The sequence below is a fragment of the Chinchilla lanigera genome, unplaced genomic scaffold (assembly GCF_000276665.1).
Source record: "Chinchilla lanigera isolate Chin_1 unplaced genomic scaffold, ChiLan1.0 scaffold00007, whole genome shotgun sequence".
NCBI lineage: Eukaryota > Metazoa > Chordata > Mammalia > Rodentia > Chinchillidae > Chinchilla > Chinchilla lanigera.
The window spans coordinates 5,257,766-5,279,891 of NW_004955408.1; the positions used below are offsets into that span (position 1 = coordinate 5,257,766).

A 22,126-nucleotide genomic window follows, 5' to 3' on the forward strand; every position below is an offset into this window, starting at 1 on the left:
TCCTCCTAAGATTATCTCAATTCCGTGAACTGGTGAGAAATTATGAACTCAGACTGTCTTGCACAGTGATATTCCAACACTGTCTACAATAGGCAGACACTTAGTAACTGGCGGGCAGATAGCCCCTTTTACTCAGAGGACCCTTTATTTATTTCCAAATAGTTAACACTGTACCTGGCACCTGACCTGTCTACCCAGCAACCTTATGTGCCAGAAGCTCTGAACAAATTCTAAGCATTCACTTAGAAACAGCTGCAAGTCCTTATAAACCTGAAAATGGCATGACAAAAATACTGAGGCCATTCTTTGGTTGACACAAACGCTAAGACTAAATCTGCTACCTGTTTTGAATGTCACTTTCAAACCCCAAAAGAGGAACTGTGCCTTGTGCAGGACCACCTGGATGACTCTTCATGAAGGGCAGTTACCTCCATTTTGGCTAAATCTGGCTGTGTTTCCATATTGATATATAGAGAGCTGGCTAGGACTTTTCCATATTCCTTCAATTGACTTTAAACAATGCAAATCGGTCTAGCAAGGTGGCGGTTCAGATGTGTACTCCTTGAAACAAGGTGACAGGTCAGTGTTACCCCACCCCCTAGCTCCCAAAAACATGTGTGAGCCAGGTGGGATGAGCCTTGAGATAAGAGGCTATGTCTTCCTAGTGTTTAAAAGATTTCACATCAGAGCTGAAGCACCAACCCCAAAACATTAGATACTACCTCAAATTGTGTTACGCAGATTACTTTCTGCATATCCTTTGCTCTGCATAGTGCAGAGCTGTTTTCAGGCCTCCTGCCTCGTCCAGCTCACAGCGCTCCCTCAAGTACTTCCCACCGCAACTACAGTCCTTCATCCCCAAGCCACTCCATTCTTGATGAATTAATAAAACCTGGGGTCAGCCCTGGGTCTTGGCCTCTGTCATAGTAGCTGGACTTAGGACCCCCTTGGCTCCCTACAACTACCAATATGCCGTAGTGTCTTTATTCCTGCCATGGGTTGCACTGGAAGTGGTAGATTGTGTAGTGGATTGACAACTGGTGGTCAATTTATAACCCCCAGCTGAACTGAGTCAGCGTGGTGCTGGGTGCAGGAAGCCCACCTGAGGATTACTGCCAGCAGCATAAGAGGCAGAACTGGAGAAAGTAGGCTTTTGGGAGCAGAGAAAGGCTGTTGGGAGCTGGCAGAAGCTGTAAGGAGCTGTTGGTTCTGTTGGAGGAGTTCGTCATGCTGGCTTTCCTGATGAACTTGCCTGTTTTCATCCTCCAAGGAGCTCAGGACCTTGTTGGCACTGAAAATAGCTTCATTTCACTTTGGGGGAGCTCTGGTCCTCACTTTGAGCATCGCTTCCTGGCTCCAGAGGGGAAGATGGGGCACTGCTAGTCTCCTGGAGAAGCTTGCTGCGTTGGCTTTCCTGACAGGAACTCAGCCATCTTGATCATCAGAGGATCTCGAGACCTCGTCACTTCCTGGCTCGTTTAGATCCCTCAGCCCACTAGCACAGATCCTTCAGCCTGCTAGCACAGATCCTTCATCCTGCTGGCACAGACTTTCTAGCTTCCACCACATACCTTTGGGCCTTCCTAGCACAGATCCATGAAACAGGCCTGCATTAAGATATTGTTATGGGCTCTAGGCCTCCAGTTGGACTTGTGAGAGGCACTGTTGTGAGATCTAGGTCTTCAGCTGGACTCATGCAGGACATTTCTGTGGGATCCAGGCCCTCTGCTAGTTTCCTTGGTCTTAGTGTGTGGACAGATTTCCTGTACTCTTTTGTATATCATTCTTTGGGTGACTATAACAATCTTATAAAATACGTGTCCTGTATTATATTGCTCTTCTTGCAAAATATCCCCCAAACCAACACAGACTGGAATTAACTCACTAGAATTCCAGTAACTTTTCCACGAGATTACAAATATAAACTCCCCAGACCTCCATGAGGACCATATACTGCCTAACGTCATGAACAGAAAAAATGTCAAACAAAAAGTCACTATTACTGTGTATGATATTTTCACAGATTATTAAAATAATATAGAAGTCCAAAATGACCTTCTCTTCAATGACCTCCCCTCAACGATCCAGAGAGAACCCTGTGAATAGGATGGATGCCACACCTGTGATGGGGTGACTTTACCCAGCCATTAGGTTTATGTTAGATTACTCTCAGTGAGCCTAACCTAATCAAGTGAGCCCTTAAAAGGGATGCAGCTCTTCCTGGAGATTTGAAGCACAAAGGGAGTAAGACATGAAGGAATGAAGGAGTTTTTCTGTCCCTGGCACTGGAGGTGGGAGGGGCCATGTGGCAAAGAAGGCTGGTGACCTTTAAGCACTGAGGGTGGACTTCAGCAGTCAGCAAGGAATGGGCACTTCTATCCTACAACAGAATCCAATTCGGCCACACCCATGCAGGCCAGAAACAAGACCGCCAGCCTCTTGCTGGATGAGAACACAGCCTGACAGCCTAACTCCCAGCACTGTGAGAACCTGTCTGGGCTTCTTACCTGTAGAACTATAATGTAAGTGAGGGTTCTTTCAGGCCACTACGTTTATGGTCATCGTTAGGCATCAAAAGAGAGATGATCATACAAAATATACACAGAGAGCAAGGGGAAAAAGGACAAATCTAAACAAGTTCCCTGTTCACATTTTTATGAATGAAGACAACAGAAGGATGAGGTTTCAATATTTTATTCAAGTTTTATCTTAAGTGATGTTAATTACAGCATTTGAAGGGGAGGATCTAATTCCACACAAAATGGAAGACTCTAAAATGTACCCAATAAACTGCTGAAAAATAAACTGAGTGGTAAGAATACAACATATGCCCAATTTAGACTCCTAGTGTTGTCACTGTGTCATTGCAGTCAGGCAGGTTTCCCAGCTTACAGCTGGGATACACGGGTGCACGGGCAAAAGAACCACGACATGAAAAGGAATTAAATCCTGAATGATTGGCTTCATTGCATCCCCCTCTCCACCCCAAAATGGCACAAAAGAAACAGCTACTGCACCCTGTGGACTACTTTTGGTGTAAAAGAGGTGATGGGGGGCTGGGGCGGGAACAGGGTGTGAAGGTCTGTCTAAAAAAGTCCCTTTCGGATGAGTTTGTACACAGCATCAAGCCACGAGCTTCTCACCAATCAGGGTTAGGAAACCAAGGTTTGACTCTCAGAAAGTCACAATTCATTCATATACTCAATGCTGATTTACAAAGTGCCTACACACCATCAGCTTCCACTTGCAGCCATGTCTAGATTTTTTTTAAAAAAAGGAACCTGGCATCCCTAGAGGAGCCACCAAGTTCCTACACGTGTACTGTTGAAAGGTCCTTTTTTGGAATCAGGTTTCTTCTGTACCTCTGAATCTGTAACACCTTAAAGCTGAATCATCTTTAACCTGGAAGTCTAACATGATTTTTTTAGCAATTCTTGCATCCCAGACATACAACATTAAAAGGTACACTAAATTCTGAAGGTAGCTACGCTGCAAAATAGTTTAAAATTAACAATTGTACAATATGCATTTATGCTTGAAATTCCAGTCCTAGACCAAGTTTGTGGCCGCCGGCATTGACGTTCTTGCCATCCAGCAGAGCTGACAGTGTCAGTTTGATTCCTGCAGTGGGGGCGGGGAGCAGGGAGAGGAAGAGGAAGGCAAAGAAAGGTTAACACCAAATTCAGGCTCCAGGTTCATCAGCAAGGGCCAAGGGATGGGCCCCGAGTCCCCGGTACTTAACGCCATCTGACCTACAACGGCACGGACCAGAGAGCCAGTGTACCTCTACCTCTGAAACTTTCCTTCCCTTCTCATCAGCCCTCTGCTACAATTAGTCTGGCTGTCACTGAACCACACAGTCAGCCTCCTCAGCGACTGTCTCACACGGGGAAACCGCACTCCTGACTCGCCCCGAGTTTACATGCACCTTCCTAGTGCTCGCACACACATGGAGTACACACATGCACGAGGCAAACTGATTTCCCCAGGGGCGACTGGATTCCGCTATCATGTAATCTTAGCCTGCCGGGGTTCAGAGGTGATGGACTAGCCCAGCTGATTATGCAGCAAAGACCTACAAACCACTTTTTCCATTTTTGTCTTTTATCATGGTGGCGATTTATAGGCCAGTTGTGAGAATTCACTGGAAATAAGTATCAAACATTATGTACACAGCAGGAAAAAAGAAAATAATAAAAAATATAATATATATTAACTTTGCTGTTTTTTCTATTTACTATTTCTCATATTGTCTAAATGTTTTAGAGTAACCCTGTGGCTTCTTTTTAAACGCTTAATTACAAAACTTCATATACATTCATTACCCTGCCCTGTACGGGCATTTTATAAGCAACAGCATAAATCAGCAAAACCCACATCACACTTTAAGAGAACTGCCTTCACACACATGCAAGGCATACCTGGCTTTAGGGTCTGAGTGTATCCTAAACCAATCAGGCTGGAGTTGTTCACTTTGGCCTAGGCAGGAGAAAGATAAAACAGTGAAAAGGCTAAGTTTCATCCTTCCATCTACAAAATGCCTAAGAGCTTTTTATTCCACCAAGTCTGGGCGTTAGAATCAAACTCTCCGTCACCACCTCACTTTTGAAATTCAGTATGAAATAAATACAGCGAGCAGATGCACATTTTCCTGCTCAAGGTGTTGCGAGCTCTGACATTCTTCCTAAGACCAAAGAGGGAGAATGAAAGCTGCTGGCGAACAGCCCCTTCTAACTACAGCTTTCTGCTCATAACATCAAAACGGTGAGGCCCCCTCCCCTTGTTTTTAACGTGCCTAACACTGAGGAAGCCAAATTCAGTTGCCAGTTCAGGAGACTCAAGATGGATTGTCTACAAATTATACAAGCGGGCAGACACCACTCCGTAACCTGAGACTTCTTCCTCATTCCACCCGAGGCGGTGCAGAGTCACAGTGGCCGGGAGGACAGGAATGAACCCAACAGGATTCAGTCCAAAACCTGTGAGGCAATTCAACCTCCCACAAGCAACGCCACAGGGCCTACAAGACAAGACACCGACTGCCCGCTGCTCAACATGCACTGCAGGAACCGAAAACAAGAATGAAAAAGGAGGGCGAAAATAAACATTAAAACTCCAGGCCTCAGGGCAACCCTCTTTACAGTTTGCACAAAGGATCAGGGCCTGGTAGAAGGAAAAGGCTCAGTAACAAGGTTGTCTGGTCAGTGCAGGTCCCCCCTTTCACCTGCTGTGTGCCTGTGGACATCTTCCTAAGCTTCTTGCGTAAGAAAAAGGATAATTTTTTTGGCGGGGAGTACGTCTTTTTTGAGACACGGTCTCGCTATGCAGTTCAGGCTGGCCTTGAGCTCACTTTGTAGCCCAGGCTGGTCTCAAACTCATAATGATCCTCCTGCCTCAGCCTCCCGAGAGCTGCAATTACAGGTGTGCGCAACCATGCCTGGCTGAAGAAGGATAATTTAAAAAGAAAACAAAACAGTGTCCATCTCAAATGGGACCATATGCAAAAATCCACATGTAAAAGGCCTAGCACCTATTATCATTATACTGTTTTTTGTTTGGGGTATGTTTTGTTTTTATTTTGAGGGAGGGAGGTTTTTTGGGTTTTGTTTTTGTGGGGTTTTGTTCTGTTTTTTTGTTTGAGACAGGGTCTTGCTATGCAGTTCAGGCTGTCCTTGAGCTCACTTTGTAGCTCAGGCTGGTCTCGAACTCACAATGATCCTCCTGCCTCGGCCTCCTGAGTGCGGGGATTACAGGCATGCGCCACCATGCCCGGCTTTGTTTTTGTGTTTTGGAGACAGGATCTCACTATGCAGTTCAGGTTGGCCTTGAGTTCACTATGTAGCCCAGGCTGGCCTTGAGCTCACAGGTGTGCACCACCATGCCCAGCTATCACTGTACTGTTTGGAACTCTTCTCAGTGAGAGAATCTCTAGGTGGAAACAATGCTGGCAGATGAGTGATTCCACAGGTACCCACCGAGAAGCAGGCATCAGGGTCGATCTGATACTTGGCTGCTATTCCGAAGCGAGTGTTACTGTTTCCTGCTGTCCAGGCAAGATTAACAGCTGTCTCCAACTTCTTGTTCACCTTCTGATAAATGGAGCCACCAAATTCTGTCCCATCATTCCTGCAAACAAGCACAGCGGAGAAGCCACACTGACCAGGGATGTGAGCTGGTACCCACAGAGCTGCCCACGATGGCGAGAATCCACACACGCTGAAAACAGACTGAACCAGTCACTGGTACTAAGAAGGCCAGAAGTTTGCCAAATTTCACAAAAGAGAAACTAAATACAAGAAGCCAGACAGGAACGGGACAGGCTGGTGCAGTGACACACATCTAAAAATTCCTCCCTCGGGACCTAAGGCAGGAGATCACAGATGCAAGGCCAGCCTGCGCTACATGGCAAGTTTGAAGCCAGCCTAATTCCTAAGCTGCCCTGAGATTCAGCCAGACACTGTACTGAAGAGCCCAGGAGACAGGAATCAGGATTCGCAGTGACTCTGTCATCTTTGAACAGCCCAAGCACGCTACAGCAGCCTGTCAAAAGTAACAGACTTTCTCTTGGCTTTAATATGATAATTAAATGGGGAAATTTCTTGGGCTTAATTGTGTTTTCGTTTTTTGTTTTTTAAAGATCAGAATGCCCAGAACATTCTAAAATGACAAATGTAATACTCCTGTACGGGGCTTCCAAAACCATAAGCAGAGGGAGCTCCCTGCTCCAATTTACCTACGGGAGCACAAGGAACATCTGTTCCACATGTGGGGCCCAGCAGCACCGGGGCAGCAAGGCGGAGGAGGTAAGTCGGCTGACTCCATGCCAGCTCCCAGAAGAAGGCAGGTCCCCCTGGGATTTACTGAAAATGCTGAGCCTCAGGTCGGGGGGGAATGGAGCAGCCATGCTTCCTCCCAGAGTTGATGCCAACTCCCAGTCCTAAACCAAGGAAGCACCTGCTATTTCCAGTCAAGAGTTCTGAATTTAAAAACATTTCAATGCCTTAGTGTCTTTCCTATGTATCTCCCCTTTTTTAATTAACATACAATGAAATCGACCTTGTACTGAAGTATGTTTCTATAAATATCAACACATGTGCAGATCTGCATACTCAGCATGGTGATCACCACGAAGAAGGGTTCAGTCAGCCCAAACTCCCTCAAGGGACCCTTCCCTCTGAACCACACCTTCCTGTCCCCCTGGCAACCACTGGACTGTCCACCTCTCTAGTCTTTCTGAGACTATTAAGTTTTAAAAGACTCACATTTTTAAACTAGTGCTAAAAATTCCTCACAAAACATAACTGGAAATAGTTTACAAATTAACACCACTTCCGGGTCTCAAAAGGCCACTTCCTTAGCGACCTCTAGTGGAAAGAAAGACAGTAGGCAAACTTGTACCCATCTGGTGCCACAAGTTCACTCCTCACAGAACTAAAAGGAAGTGATTTTTATGGTTGGAATTTGTGTTTTGCTTAACCTACGTCACCCCACCTCAACCCTCAGGTTTGATCATACTGGGCCTCTCGGACCTATCCTGTGTCCTTTGCTTCCCTTCACACTGTCCAATGGTTAATCAACTGTTAAACACCCAACCATGCGGAAAAACACTTCGTATATCTGTGAGCTCAGCACCTCTTCATCTGTCTGCCATCCCAGCATTTCACGAAGCACAGCAAGGTGACCCTCAAGCATTATCTGCAGGAAGAAAGCTGCATCTCTTCTACCCAGTCCCCTGATTTGATAGCTGGAACCCAAAGGACCTCCAGGGCCCGGAAAATCTCAGGAAGTGAACTGCCTCAGCCCTACTGAGATTAGTCCGTCCTCTGATGGGTACCAGGGGCAATATCTGTGGTTCACAGAACAGAAAGAACCTAAGACAATTTAGGAAATGGGTAGGTAGGAAACAATGCTAGCGGATCACCTGGCTTCTCCGACGGCAATAAACTACACTGCGGTGATTAAAATGTAGGCTCAGAAAATGAAGCGCAGCCGCCCTACTACTCCAACCCGACGTGTCCCCTTACACATTAGTGTGAAGCTGGAACTCATCCGTCTTGTAGCCAACTGCAAAGTTGCTCTGGGTCACTCGGGACTTGGCGGTCTCAAAATTCATCTGGTAGCCAGCCAGCCAGCCCTCGTAGCCCAGCACCAGGGCACCACGGATCGAAGGCCCCGCGATGTCGAAGTCCACGTCGCAGCCCAGGTTGATGTGCTCCCGCTTGTATCCCGTCTTAATTTTAGCATTTTTTTTCCTGAAGGAAAAGCGATTTTATTAAAATTAGAAGCTAACTCGCCTTGGTACAATCATGCCAAAAAATGGAAAAGAAATTTAAAGTCTCAATTAAACAAGGGAGTGCACATGTGTATGGGTCAGAAGTCAGGGCCCCAGTTCTCCTGTAAGAGTTGCTACGTCACCATGAGCAGGACACGGCCGCCCTCGGACTGGAATCCAGTCTGCAGGAAACCAAGCGGTGAAGTGAGGGAACAGCAGGAGAAGCCAGACAAGTAAGCGCTAGGTTTCCCTTTCTACCTTCTCCACAAGCTTCATGGGGCCCTGGCCACAGGCACTTATTAGGCAGAGCCTGATAATTATGAAACAGATGCATCCGCTACCTTCCAAACCTGTGCAAGAAATGTGTCCGCCAGGGAGGCAACTATCCGAACTGCAGTTCAGGGAGACGGTCAAGTTCCTTCTGGCTCACCCAGAAAGTGACAACGCAGTCAATCCCTTCTGAGTGAGCGCAACAGGAAGCGGGCAGTGGCGCGATATTCATCAGACCCACAATAACTGAGAGAACTGCGTATGGATGTAGAACTCAGGGCCCCGCAGACAAGGGGCCCAGGAGTCCCGGTTGGCCAGACACGACCCCTAGTTCAGGCTGACGATGCCACACTGAAAACTATGACTAGTTCAGTGCCTCGGCTGGCTCTCCCTCCAGCTCATCCGCAAACGTAAGTGTCACCTTGTCTTTTACCAAAAGTAGAGAACAAGACTACATCTGGCAATGTACAGATGAACTACGACTGTGTTCACCGGACTGTCTCTGTTACTTAGCTATGAAAGGGACCCGCTGTCCCAGCACCAGCTGCACTCTCAGCGGAGACCACAGGAGACAGATCTGCTCAGAGACCCCAGGGCGATGCGGCCCCAGCTACTCCTAGCTTTCTTTATTCACACCGAGATTGTGGGCGCTAAACTCCACTCCCTCCTCACAGGATCCACTGGTTCTTGGAGAAATGGCCAATTACAGGTCTCGGGCCAAATGAGATAAAGCCTGAAGTATCTACCAAAGCTACCAAGGATGTGAGGGTTTAAGAGCAGATGTGGGGGCTGGGGATTTAGCTCAGCGGCAAAGCGCCTCCCTGGCAAGCACAAGGTCGTGAGTTCGATTCCTGGTACCGGAAGAAAAACAGAAAAAAACCAAACAAACAAAAAAAAAGAGCAGACATGAAGCCAGGAGTGGTGGTGCACGCCTGTAATCCCAGCACTCGGGAGGCTGAGGGAGGAGGATCGTTGCGAGTTCAAGGCCAGCCTGAGCTACAAAGTGAGCTCAAGGCCAGCCTGAACTGCATAGCAAGATCCTGTCTCAAAAAGACAAAAAAAAAAAAAAAAAAAAAGAGCAGACATGGAAAGGCTCCAAGGTTTGAAAGATGGAACAGCATGAGCATCAATAAGAATAACACCAGTAGTTTAGAACATATAAAATACGCTGAATCTAGGAATTCAAAATGACACACAAAGCACACAATCGTCTTTAGAGACTGCAGAACCAAGCTGCTGTTCTGAAGATGATAAAGTAAAAGACAGAAATCAAACACTGATTTTTCTCCTCCGTCTAAGTACACCTTAAGGTCACCAAATAGTGAGAATTTTTTAATTGAAATAGTCCAGCAATAAGTGGAAGAATTATGAAAGTGGGATTATCCCCATCTTGTACTCCCTACTGAGTTACTACTGGATCACGGATGGTGCTAACCCCCTGCAAGGAGAAAAGAGGCCTTACAGGGGCATCTCACATGATATAGCATCATCTCCATTTCAGCCCCTGCCTGAAACTGAACCCAGAGCTGATCCGGACCCTAACTTACCGACTCACAGAAAATACAAGCAGGCAGAGGAATGCACTGAAGAATGTCGCGGAGGTATTATTTCACAGCGAAATCCAGTCGGTATGATCTCATTTCAATAAAGAAAAGGCCAGGGGGAAAGAAAGAGAAGAGAATCTGCAAACTGGGAGACTGCACAGTAGGCAGGCGAAGAGGTGCACACCTATGCTCCACCGCTCACAAAGCCAAGGCAAGAGAATCAACGCAGATTAGAGGTTCAAAGTTCAAAAAAGAGACTGCAGAGCCATAACTCAATTTGTTTCTAATTTTTCATGAACTACTCTTGATTCTACAAGGAAAAATCATAAAATAATCATGTGAATTTGTGGAGTGAGCCAGGCATGGTGGCACACGTCTGTAATCCCAGCCCTTGGGAGGCTGAGTCAGGAGGATCCTTGCGAGTTCAAGACCAGCCTGGACTACAAAGTGAGCTCAAGGCCAGCCTGAACTGCATAGCCAGACCCTGTCTCAAAAAGATAAAAAAAAAAAAGAAAAAAAATTAAAATGTAAACAAGTTCTCAACAAGGTAAGAATTTTGTAGGTCACAGTTGAAAGTAAAGTCAACACCCTTCCCACGTGACAAAGAGACGTACAGCTTGGGACCTCAAATCCACTCAAGCTGCTTCTGTCACTCTGGCAAGCTTTGATGAGAAGAACTAGCAACAACTTATCTCTCAAAAAGAAAAACTCCAGACCATCTTTCCTGGTCTCCTTGCTCTTTCAGTGGCAGCAGATTGGGTTTGCATACAAGGTGAGGGCAGCAACTGATCACAACGTGGCTGTCTTTCAGAAGACAGGAAGGCCCAAAATGTACCCACAAGGCATCCTGTAAGCAGCAGATGGGGTCAGGCTCCTGCTGACCCCAAAGACAGATGCCACGCCCAGGCGTCTGAGCAGTGTGTTCACACCACCGGTCTGCACAGCCTCACAGAGCTGTGGTCAGCAGGGAAAAGGCCAGGCTGGGCAGCACAGGCTCCTCCCCAGGTTTGTGCGCTTCCAGCACGGTGACCACAGCGGGGGAGCCTTTCCTTTCTCAAGTATCACTGGGAGTTTTAAAAGCTGTGCGAGCAGCAGTGCGAATCTGCCAAGCACTGGGGAGTCCTGGACGTAACCTGTGGTGACAAGCTGGCTTCCTCTGCGCAGACACCGAAGGTAAGAGCCGATCACTAACAAGGTCAGCAGCCCCGGAAGACGAGGTCTAACTCAGCTTCTTCGGACCACCCACTTAACGTGGGAGAGGCCCTGAGCTCAATCCCCAGCACCGCAAAGATTTTTAAAAGTAAAGTAAGATAGTAAATGCCCATGAGTTAGGCGTAGTGGTACATGCATGTGACCCCAGCACTCAGGAGCCTGAGGCAGGAGGATCACGGTGAGTTTGAGGCGAGTCTGGGCTACAAAGTGAGTTCAAGGCCAGCTTCATCTCCACAGCAAAACTGTCTCAAAAAGACTAAATAAATAAATAAGTAAATACTCATGGATTCATATTAATATAAATAATTAAATACGTAAAGAGGAAAAAACAGCTTTTTCTTTTCTTCTTGTTTTTGGTACTGGGAATCAAACTCAGGACCTTGTGCTTGCCAAGCAGGTGCTTGTGCCGCTGAGTTAAGTCCAAAGCCCAAACATCTTTCTTGTAGTAGAATCCCAATTAATAAGTAAATGAATAATGAGAATAGAAAATCATCATTTGCCAAACCTAACAGCTCAGACAAGAATCACCAAGGGGGAGCCAGGCGTGGTGGCACACACCTGTAATCCCAGCACTTGGGAGGCTGAGGCAGGAGGATCGTTGGAAGTTTGAGACCAGCCTGGGCTACAAAGTGAGCTCAAGGCCAGCCTGAACTGCATAGCGAGATCCTGTCTCAAAAAACACACACAAAAAAAAGAATCACCAAGGGGTGCTGGGTATGGTGGCACATGCCCTACACCCAGAAGGCTGAGGCAGGAGGACTGTCACAACTCTGAGACCAGCCTGAGCTATACGGCGAGACCCTGTCTCAAAAAAATACAACAAAACCAAAACCGATCACTAAAGGATGCTCCCATTTGTAAGCCAAAGCACGAGTGATGAAAAATAAAAAACATGTGGTCTGAAGTATCTCCCCATAAGACACCCACTAGTTACAAAGACAGAAGAGGAGCTGTACAAAGTAGAGACTTAGCAGACCACCTTAACCAAGGGCCCGAAGTCAGCCTCGCAGTCGCAGAGCACACTGGCACATCCGCCTGCAAGCACTCACTGGGCACACGACGCAACAGCCTCGCGGATGCCAAAAACGCATAACCTGAGGATCATCACGAGGAAGCTTCGGGCCAACCCACGTCAGAGGACATTCCACAAAATAACTGGCCACGCTTCAGAACTGTCCGGTCATGGGGGACCCAGACTGAGAAGCAGAGGAAGCAGACCTGACAGCTGAACGCATGCAGGATCCTGAAGCAGATCATGAAGCAGAAAGGAAACATCAGCAGGACAATGCAACGGAGAGACGGCATCCGTGGGACAGTAACTGACAGGGTGAGGCCGGCATTACCTTGCTGGTTCTGCTAACTGCTTACTGATGGACACGTTCTGAGAAACACACCACGAATGATTTATTCGTTAAGCAAACTCATTCAGTGTACTTACACAAACTGAGAAGGCTGAGGTCAGTTACTCAGAAAGCCCTCCCTCCCTCCCTCCCTCCCTCCTTTCCTTTCTCTCTTTCGGTACTTGGGAATGAATCTAGGGGCTCACACACGCTAGGCAAGCAATTTACCACTAAGCTACATCCGGAGCTACGTTTTAAGTTGCATTTTGAGACAGAGTCTCACAAAGTTGTCAGGTTTGGCCTCAAACTTGTGGCCCTCCTGCCTCAGCCTCTAGAGCAGCTGGAATCACACATGTGTGTCACTGCGCTCTGCTGTAACACAGCCTCTTGATGCATTCGAGAGACACATACAAGAGACGCAGGAGGCTGTGGCTGGTAGGATACAGGGCACTGTTTTCTGCTAACTCTCTTAAGGAGCAGGAACACCCTCTAAATAACAATAAAAACTACAGTAAACACTTACACCAGTACCGGAGTCATTGATCTTGATCAAGTACTATGTAGTGTACATTTTGCGGGAGGGGGTAGTACTGATGACTGAACCTTTGACTGAGCTACACTCCCAGCCCTTTCTACTTTTTTTTGAGACTGTCTCGTTAAATCACTAAGCTATCCAGGTTGGACTCAAACTCGCAACCCTCCTGCCTCAGCCTCCCACAATGCTGGGAGTGCAGGCATGCACTGCCATGTGCAGCACATAAGTGCTATACAGTACTTTTATACAATGGTGGCACAGCAGGTTTTTCTACATCAGCATTACCACAAGCATGCAAAGAGCCAGGCGTGGTGCATGCCTGTAATCCCAGCACTGGGAAGGCTGAGGCAGGAGGATCACTGTGAGTTCGAGACCGAGGTCAGCCCGGGCTACAAAGTGAGCTGAAGGCCAGCCTGAACTGCATAGCGAGACCCTGTCTCCAAAATGACAAAAAAAAAAAAAAAAAAAGCATATGAATAACGCACTGCACTATGATGTCACCAGATAGAAGGAATTTTTCAGCTTCATTAGTCTTATGCGACCACAGTCCTCTGTGGCTGGGGTACAGCTCAGGGTTAGAGCACCTGCCTGGCATGTGTGAGATGTCACGTTCAATTCCAGCAGTGCCAAACAACCAAACACCAATAGAAATTTCATTCTGTGTAACTCATGGTGTGAATAACTGACCTACAGTTTTGCATTGGGGCCCACTACAAAGTGGCTCTGAGCAGGATTTAATATTAATCAATTGGCTTTTCACGTTTACTAGTGAGTTGTCTAAAGCTTAGGCACCTTGCTGGAAGACAGGCAATGGATTCATAGTAAGTAAACGGCTGTGAGTCTCTGGTCACCCTGAGGCCTATGAAACTGTGACACCTCAAAGGACAAGCTAAGGCCACAGCTGACTTGTGGCTCCAACCCCAATTAACTTAAAGGAGACTATAGCTGCAGGCATCTCACCCCTGCTGTGAAGGCCTTCCAGGAGATAAATAGTTCTCCTACATTAACATAATGTATTACTTGGAAAAGTCCTGCCCAGATTCCCCAGTTTTCTTGAGTATCCTCCTCCTTTGTTTGTAAACCAAATAAACACAGGCTGCCCACAGAAGTCTTTGGCTAAACTCAGAGAATATTGAAGCTGTAAGAGAGTCAGTTCTTCCTGGAGCCCTGAAATCATTTCTATTGTCTCCTTTATTTAAGCCTTCGCCATCCACTCGCTTGGGAGACTGCGGGCCTGATCAGCCTGCAATAACTAAGGGTTATCTAACCCGATAGTTATGGATGACTTAACTCTGGGGGAGTAATACAGGGGAGCTCTACTACTATTTTTATCACATTTTTAAATGACATTCTGTATGACGAGTACAAAATTAGTTCAAAATAAAAAGTTACCTTTAAGGAGAAAAAATACTTTGTATATAACTGCAAGGCCTAGAAATAACTCCGCAACCCTCCCACAGGTCAGGACAAATCCCTTACGAATTCCAAGTACGCCACCTTGGGAGAGCAAAGTCCAGGCAACAAATGCAAGCACGCAGCTTGCCCCCCAGCCCCGCGTACCAGAGTCTGGATAACTTTCCTTGACAGGATGGCGGGGTGCGGGATGGCAACACCAGCCGGAGGAACACACAAAGGTGAACCAGAGGTCACCAGGCCAGGCCAGTGTCTCCAGACTGTCCCCCAAGTCATGAGAGGACTTCTCGGCAGAGGACAGGAGCCCTGCCTGCCCACCAGGTCTCACTACACCCTCCCTGTAATAAACAGCAGCAGGAGAGATGAGAGAGGAAGATGACGTGGAACAGCAGAAAGTAAAGCTCGTAACGCTGCCGAACCATACACTTGAAGAGATGCAGATGGTAAATTCTACCGAGAGAGATAAACCAAAAAATTCAAAACTGTCCTTGACTCCACCACCAGCGTGGCAAACTGCCTTTCCTGGACTTAGAAGAAACACCAGTCCAAGAAGAAAAAAACCCAAGAATGTATTCCAGAAAAAAGCAGTTTCTCCCAGCCACTTAGAAAGGCACCCAGAATATTCTGGGAGGCTGAGGCAGGAGGATCACAAGTTTGAGACCAGCGCAGACATCTTAACAACTTAGTGAGATCCCGTCTCAAACTAAAAATGCTTAAAAGGGCTGTGGATGTAGCTCAGTATGACAGCCTTGGGATCAATCTCCAGTACACAAAACAAAACGGAACATAAAATAGAACAAAACAGAAAGGCAAACGGAAAGACAAGCACCCAGGAGCTGACGCAGGTGTAGGCGACTCTATCCTGCCTGCCTCCCGATGGGTCAATAAGCAAAAGCCTGATCCGTTTGTGCCCAGGGTGCCTGCCAAGGCAAGGGAAGCATGGCCTCAGGACCCACCGGCCCACAAGGTCCCAGTTTTCCTAAGCAGGGCACTGGGAGAAGGGTTCTGCATACCTGAAGAATGGGCTGGCAGTAGTGACTCGTTAGCTTTTACATCCAGACGTCATCTGCTGCCACCAGCCCTGGCCACCTACACGACCAACTCCTAGCTCACATGAAACGGGGCAGGACAAGGCCAGGAATCCTGCAGCCTACCACCGGGCACAGTGACAACGCAGAACCTGATTAGAAAATACCACCAAGCCAGGCACAGGGTGCATGCCTGTAAGCCCAGCTACTTGGGAGGCAGAGGCGGGAGGAATAACCAAGTTCAAGGCCAGCCTGGGCAACTTAGCAAGCCCCTCTAGTAACAAATATAACACAAAAAATAAAATAAGTAAGCTGGGTTGGGACATAGCTCAGTGGTAGAGTACTCACCTAACATGCATAAGGCACTAGGCTGGAGACCTAGGCCTAAGGAAAGAAGGGGAGGTGGAGAAAGAGACAGAGGGGAGGGGACAGACTGCTCAGCAATGGTCCGCACTGTCCACTAAAAGAGAAGCTGGGGTGGGGGTAGCAGCCTGGCTTGGGCGTCTTCAGATCCCGCAGAGGGGCACAAGGCCAAGCAGAGGAGGCTCTTGAAACCATTTCTTGCGCTGGAAGTATAGCTCAGTGGTAGATGCTTGCCTAGCATGTGCAAGCACCGCAAAGAAAAAAAAAAATGCCAGTTCATACCATTCCTGCCCAAGGAGTGCTCACGCCAGCGCAGTTCATGAACAGACAGACATGGATCTGTCCTGGACCCAAATCCAACCAGGGAACTTGAATCTCCAGGTCGCCTTTTAGGCAACGTCAGCCCCGTCCCCAAAACCCAGTGTCACAAACGGCTCCCAGGACCCGCAACATCACACTGCATCCTCATGGGGGAAGGAGGTGAGAATCCTACCCAGTGTTGGGCGAGAAGGACGAATCGAAGGTCAGCTTCAGTCCACGCGCAAGCTGGGCAGGAAAGACAAGCGACACAGGTCAGTCCCGAGGCAGGCGGCAGGCGTGCACCAGAAAAGGAAGCCGGGCCTTTCCGCTGCGGGCCACTACCTGATCCTCCACGGTGATCTCGGTGCCGAGGGTGTTGTCCGTGTTCCACTTCTCCGTGAACGTCAGGCCATACTCGGTCCACCGGTACTTGGTTTCCAGACTGCCCGTCACTTTGGTGGTCTCTGTGTTGGCTGAGCCTGAGCTTGTGAATTCCTGCGAAGGGAAAGAGCAGAGTCACAGCCTGCAGCCCAGCACAGCCTCGCTCACCCCGGGCCTCAGCTGCTTGCCTGGCTGCAACAGACGAGCCCCAGCGCACAGGCGGGCAGAAGCTGCTTCTGCAGGTCAGTTACAGAGTTCAAGCGCAGATAGAGGCACAAGAGCCTGCTACCTGACAGGATCTGGTGGGGAATTCCCAGTCAGGAGGCAGCTTCCTGCCTCCCCTGTATCCTGAGGTCTGGACACTTCTTGGCCACCCCACTTCCCTCCTGCCTCCAACCTAGTACAGAGAAGAGGTGCAGAGCTGAAGCTGCCAGGCAGTCATCCACACTCAAAACTTCTCCTTTCCGACACCTGCTGCAGGTGCCATCTAAAAGGGGCTACTCAGATTTTTTAAAATAATTATGTGGCATTGAACACAGATCAACCTTTAAGTAAGAAACACAAGGAAGAAGCTAGGGGTATAGCTAGGCGGCAGAACGTTTGCTTAGCACGCTCAAAGTCCCAGGTGCCATTCCCAGCAACACATATGCAACAACAAAACACACACACACACACACACACACACACACACACACACGCATGCACACGCACGCACACGGAAGACAGCTGAGGACAACCTCATTCTCTTGCATGAACTGAGGGCCTGGTGGCATGGCTCCCAGGCCACCGTCACGCAGAGACACAATGACGTGACAACCACAGACTACCACAACCCTCTGGCCCTCCCTGCCAGGGCGTGGCAGGCATCTGGGGGTCAGTGACAAATACCCAAAGTCCCTGTGCGTGGGACAACTTACCAATCCATTCTCAGACTTGGTTTTCAAATCAAGTTTTATTAATCCAAACCCTAAAGGGAGAAGACAACCATAAGGCAGGTAAGCAACCAAGCCGACCCCAGCACCCCTGCCTCCCCCTTGGCTGTCTCAAGATGCTTCCAAACAAGCGGCGCGCTGGAGGGGTAAGGGCGCCCGGCCCCGGGCTGGTCCCCTGCGTCCCCGTGCTGCAGCAGGGTCTGAGCAGAAGATGCTTGGCAGCTGGAGAGCAGTCACCAGGCCCGGTGGGCACCACAGGCTAAGTTTAGAAGCCATGCTCCACTGCCGTGAAACAGCAAGGCTCCTCGCTTGCAAGAGAAAAGGAGAATGTCGTCCTTCCCTACCCTATTCCACAGGCAGCAATTTCCCTCCCCTCCTCCTGGGTGCACAGCCCCGACCGCTTCACCAGCCACACGGGGCTCATCTTTTTTTCCTGACCTCAAAGTCCCCACAGCTGCCCGAGCCAGGCCTCCCCAGCTGGCCTGCTACGGGTAAAATCATGAAGGTGTCAACCAGTCCACAAGCCCCTCCTCCTCCCAGCACTCACCGTAGCCCTTGGTGAAGACGTCCCTGGCAGACTTGCCAAGATCGACGTACGTGGGAGGCACGGCCATCTTCTGCCACAATAAAAGAACCGCCAGAATAAATGCATTGGTAATTATGGAAATTAGTTTACCATCAGTGAAAATTATTAGGCACAATTAACAACCAATAAAAATTATCCAGCACTAGAAGTCGCAGGCACCATCACCTCCCAGGCGTGGGCAGACATGCACGTGCCGTCTCGTCCTTCTGATGGCCAGAGTTTGAACCACTCAGAAAATCTTTGTTCACAGGGGATCAGCCTGACCTTTGCCCTCTTCTCAAGGCCACCCCAGGCCTGAGCGTGGGCCCAGAACAGACTAGCAGTCAGTAAATATTTGCTGAATGAATTAACTGTCAAAGATACATTCCCAGGCACCAGCTACTTCACACTCTTGCCGGTTACATGTATCTTCTTACAGAATGATGGCTGCTGGGACATTAACTGCCCTGAGGAGAAACCAGGGCTTTTGATGGCAACACCTTCCACATAGCTTTGATTTCATTCATTCACCAACTCTTATGGAGTACCTCCTATGTGCCAGGATGGGCCCAACTCTTCACTTTAGAGGCCCCCACTTTCAGAGTATGGCCTTCCTTGTAGAAAATACAATAAAATCTAACAAATTAGGCAACTCTCCACATAGAAGAAATCCAACATACTACAAAAAATTAAACATTTACTGCACTCCAGCGTGACTTTATTTTAAAAACCAACTATGAGAGTACTTCTTGTGGGCCGGGGGTGCTGGGCATGTAGCTCAATGGTAGAGCACTTGCTTAGTTAGCATTTGTGAGGTCCTGGGTTTGATTCCCCAGCACCACCAAAACAAAATGAAAAGCAATGTACTGCCTGGTACTATTACAGATCACTAAGTCAACAAACGTTTATAAAAGCATCCCAGTGTTCACGGGAGAGTAACTCAGTCTTTGCCCTAATGACCACACTACCCTCTGGAAGGCTCTGCTTTCATCAACTGTACACAAAATTGACATCCTGAGCCAGGACAGCCCGCGCATGTACTCTGTCTAGGAAGAGCGGGAGCTGTGCATGAGAAACCGCTATCTCCATCACTCAAGAGTGCTTCCATTAATTTTTTCAGCACACTCCGCTAAATAGCAAACCAGACCTGCACACACCCCACCACTGCAAGTTCCCGGCGGGTGGGAGCTCAGATATAGGGTCTGAGTGATCGCCAGGAAACACTGCCACAACGGAGGGCCCATTCCTGCCCGAAGGCTTCGCTGCAGACGTTACAGCACCTGCCAATCACTGGCACGACACGGAAGAAACAACCCTAATTCTCCACGAGATTAAGTCAGGAACTGGTGGTCCAGGCCCTGTTTTCCTTCTTTCAGATGTTTGCTAATTTTGCTCGCTCCAGCTCACGGACGTGTCACAGCAGAGAAGAGAAGTGAGCGGTCTGCCCTGTCCTATTTTTGTTGCTGCCACTGTTATTTCTCGCACATGAGCAGTCTGGAACCATGGGTAGGCCGGCCCACGTTAGGGTCTGGGTACAGAGCAGACGGGAGACGCGGGTGGGGCTGCCCTGCCAGCTCCACCAGGTGTGGGGACTCCTTCTGCTTCCCACTTGTTCTTTCCTCCCAAACTAACCCTGCAGGCACATCCGTCACTGAGACCGGCCAGGAGCCCCCTCCCCAGGTCACGAAGGAAGGGCACAGGCCTTAGGCACGGATGAGCCTAGCCCCTCTGTAAGAGAAGCCAACACGTAACGACCCTGGACTGAAAGCTGAGTAACACAGTCCTGAGCAGACCCGCAGCACATCCTGGCAAAGGACCCAGAGCGCTCTCCATCCCTACCAGGGTTAACGAGCCCCCCCGTCAGTGGTCAGGGGAGTGTCTTTCTCTGCAGCTGTCCCCCCCCCCATCGGGGCCTAGAAAGTCTCAATGCAGCATCTCTGGGTCTGCTGCTCCCCTTCCCCACCCCCACCCCAGAGCCAGGGCCTTCCTGGACCCTCTGCCCCAGCCCCCACAGGAGACCCTCCAGAACATCTGGACTGGTCCCGCCCTCGGGGAGAAAGCAGAATGCCATCATTTAACGTCCCCCAAATGCCTTCTTTCACCCCTAATCCCCAAAACCCAACAGGCAAGCCACCTGCCAAAAAAAAAACAAATCGCTCTATCCAGAGCAAACATCAGCTACAGCAGGAGGACACTAAGAAGATTACTCGCCAAGGACCAGAGAGCAGGATGGCCGAGCTCAGAACAGCAGCCTCAAACCCCCAGGGGCAGGCTGCTCCCTGCCACAGCAACGGACCCCTGGAGGGATGGAGTCAGAGCAGGCTGGCCGGGGCACCAGGGCTGGGGAGAGCCAGAAGACAGCAGCACCCCACTCACTAGAGGCCCAGGTGCAATGAGGCCGTCACTGCCCAGCGGGCTCCGCATGCTCCCACGCCCCACCGTGGCTGCATCCATGTGACAGGATTAAGAAGAGGCCGGGAGACGCGGCTCTGCCCTCCCTGAGAAGCTCAGCCCTCTTAAAAATCCAACAGCACACACAAAATAGTTCTCAGGAGCAATTTTAGGGGGAAACAGTGGGGCATAGTCTGGAGCCAGGACTGAAGGGAAGGGGAGGCAGCACTCCGCTTCCTCACTTCACCCTGCAGCAAGCTGACTTGGAAACCTGGGCCGGGCCTGGCCCCGCCCAGACCTTCCACCCAGATCTGCTCCCAAAGGCTCACGGTCCGTTGAGTGACCTGCGCACAGCTCACAGTCTCTGCAGCTCCACCCGACAGGCCTTCAGAAGCCCAGCCTCCAGAGGCTGGGCAGGAAACAGGGCAGTCCGACAAGGGCCGGGCAGCCCGCACTGCCCAGCAGAAGTCAGAAGCCTTCCCCAGGAAGACAGGACCACAGCTGTGCGCCTGGGGGGTGCCTCTGGGGAAGAGCCTGGGGCTTCGAGCAGGTGGCAGGTAGGGTCGGGCTGAGCAGACCTGCCTGCGTCGCTGTGACTCTGGGAAGGACCAGCAAGTCACACCAAGAGACAGGAGTCCCTGGTTCCCCTCCAAAGCCTGCCAGCCTACCTACCCAACCCTGCCCCGACTGACCTTGAGCAAATTATGCAAGCTCCACTCCAGGGCAGGAATGTAAATCCAGCCACTCAGAAGCCCAGAGGGAAAGGACAGCACCACACTCTTACATAACCTCCATCTTGGGGAGGGGGCAGGGAGAGGCAGACCATCCTCCGTGACTCATCAGCTGCACACGGTGACAGCTGCAGGGCTCCCTGTGCCCCTGTCCCCCCACACACACCCCCAAACCACACCCTTTGGAAAGCAATTCAGAAGCTGTCATGCATAAATCTACTCAAAATATGGAAAAGTTCAGCACTCGGGAGGCTGAGGCAGAAGGATTGCTGTGAGTCTGAGGTCAGCCTGGGCTACAAAGTGAGTTCAAGGCCAGCCTGAAGTGCATAGCAAAACCCTATCTCAAAAAGACCAAAAAAAAAAAAAAAAAAAAGGACAAGTTGATGTGTATAAAGACAGCAAGACCTGGTACCTAGCAGGTATTCAACGCTATCATTCATTCAGTGAGTGGAAGAACAATGAGGATCAAAGTAACACTGTAAGCTGGGTTCAGTACTGTATGTCTATAGTCCCAGCTACTAGGGAAACTGAGGTAGGAGGATCCCTCAAGCCCAGAAGATCAAGGCCAGCCTGGACAGAAGTAAGACTCCCATCTCTAAAAAAAAAAGTACTATTAACTGTGGAGGAGGAGTAGAAACTTTGTATCTGACAGTGAAAACTAATTACAAGGTAACCATGAAATAGTTCTCCAGTCCAAGGCAGCTACGGAGAGAGGGAGGGACCCAAAGTAGCGCCTGTCTGTGCGCCCTCCTGCCTGCTGTGGCCTAAGGGGAGTGAGCTCAGGCTAAGACCGCCCCATCCCCAAGAAGCTCACCTAGCCAGCAGACGAGCAAAGGAGAGAGAGACAGT

The 22,126-nt window shown here is 49.3% G+C and overlaps 1 protein-coding gene across 1 annotated transcript; it reads right to left on the bottom strand.

Moving 5' to 3' along the window:
• Positions 1-2,678: 2,678 nt before the first annotated feature.
• On the bottom strand, positions 2,679-18,207 carry Vdac1 (voltage-dependent anion channel 1; the record flags this gene model as incomplete). The annotated part of the gene is given in 8 exon segments (XM_013508448.1): positions 2,679-3,621; positions 4,422-4,479; positions 5,976-6,126; positions 8,025-8,252; positions 16,471-16,523; positions 16,620-16,772; positions 17,576-17,625; positions 18,138-18,207. Coding segments are annotated over 8 exon segments (852 nt in total). The 3' UTR covers positions 2,679-3,529.
• Between the last annotated feature and the right edge of the window lie 3,919 nt (positions 18,208-22,126).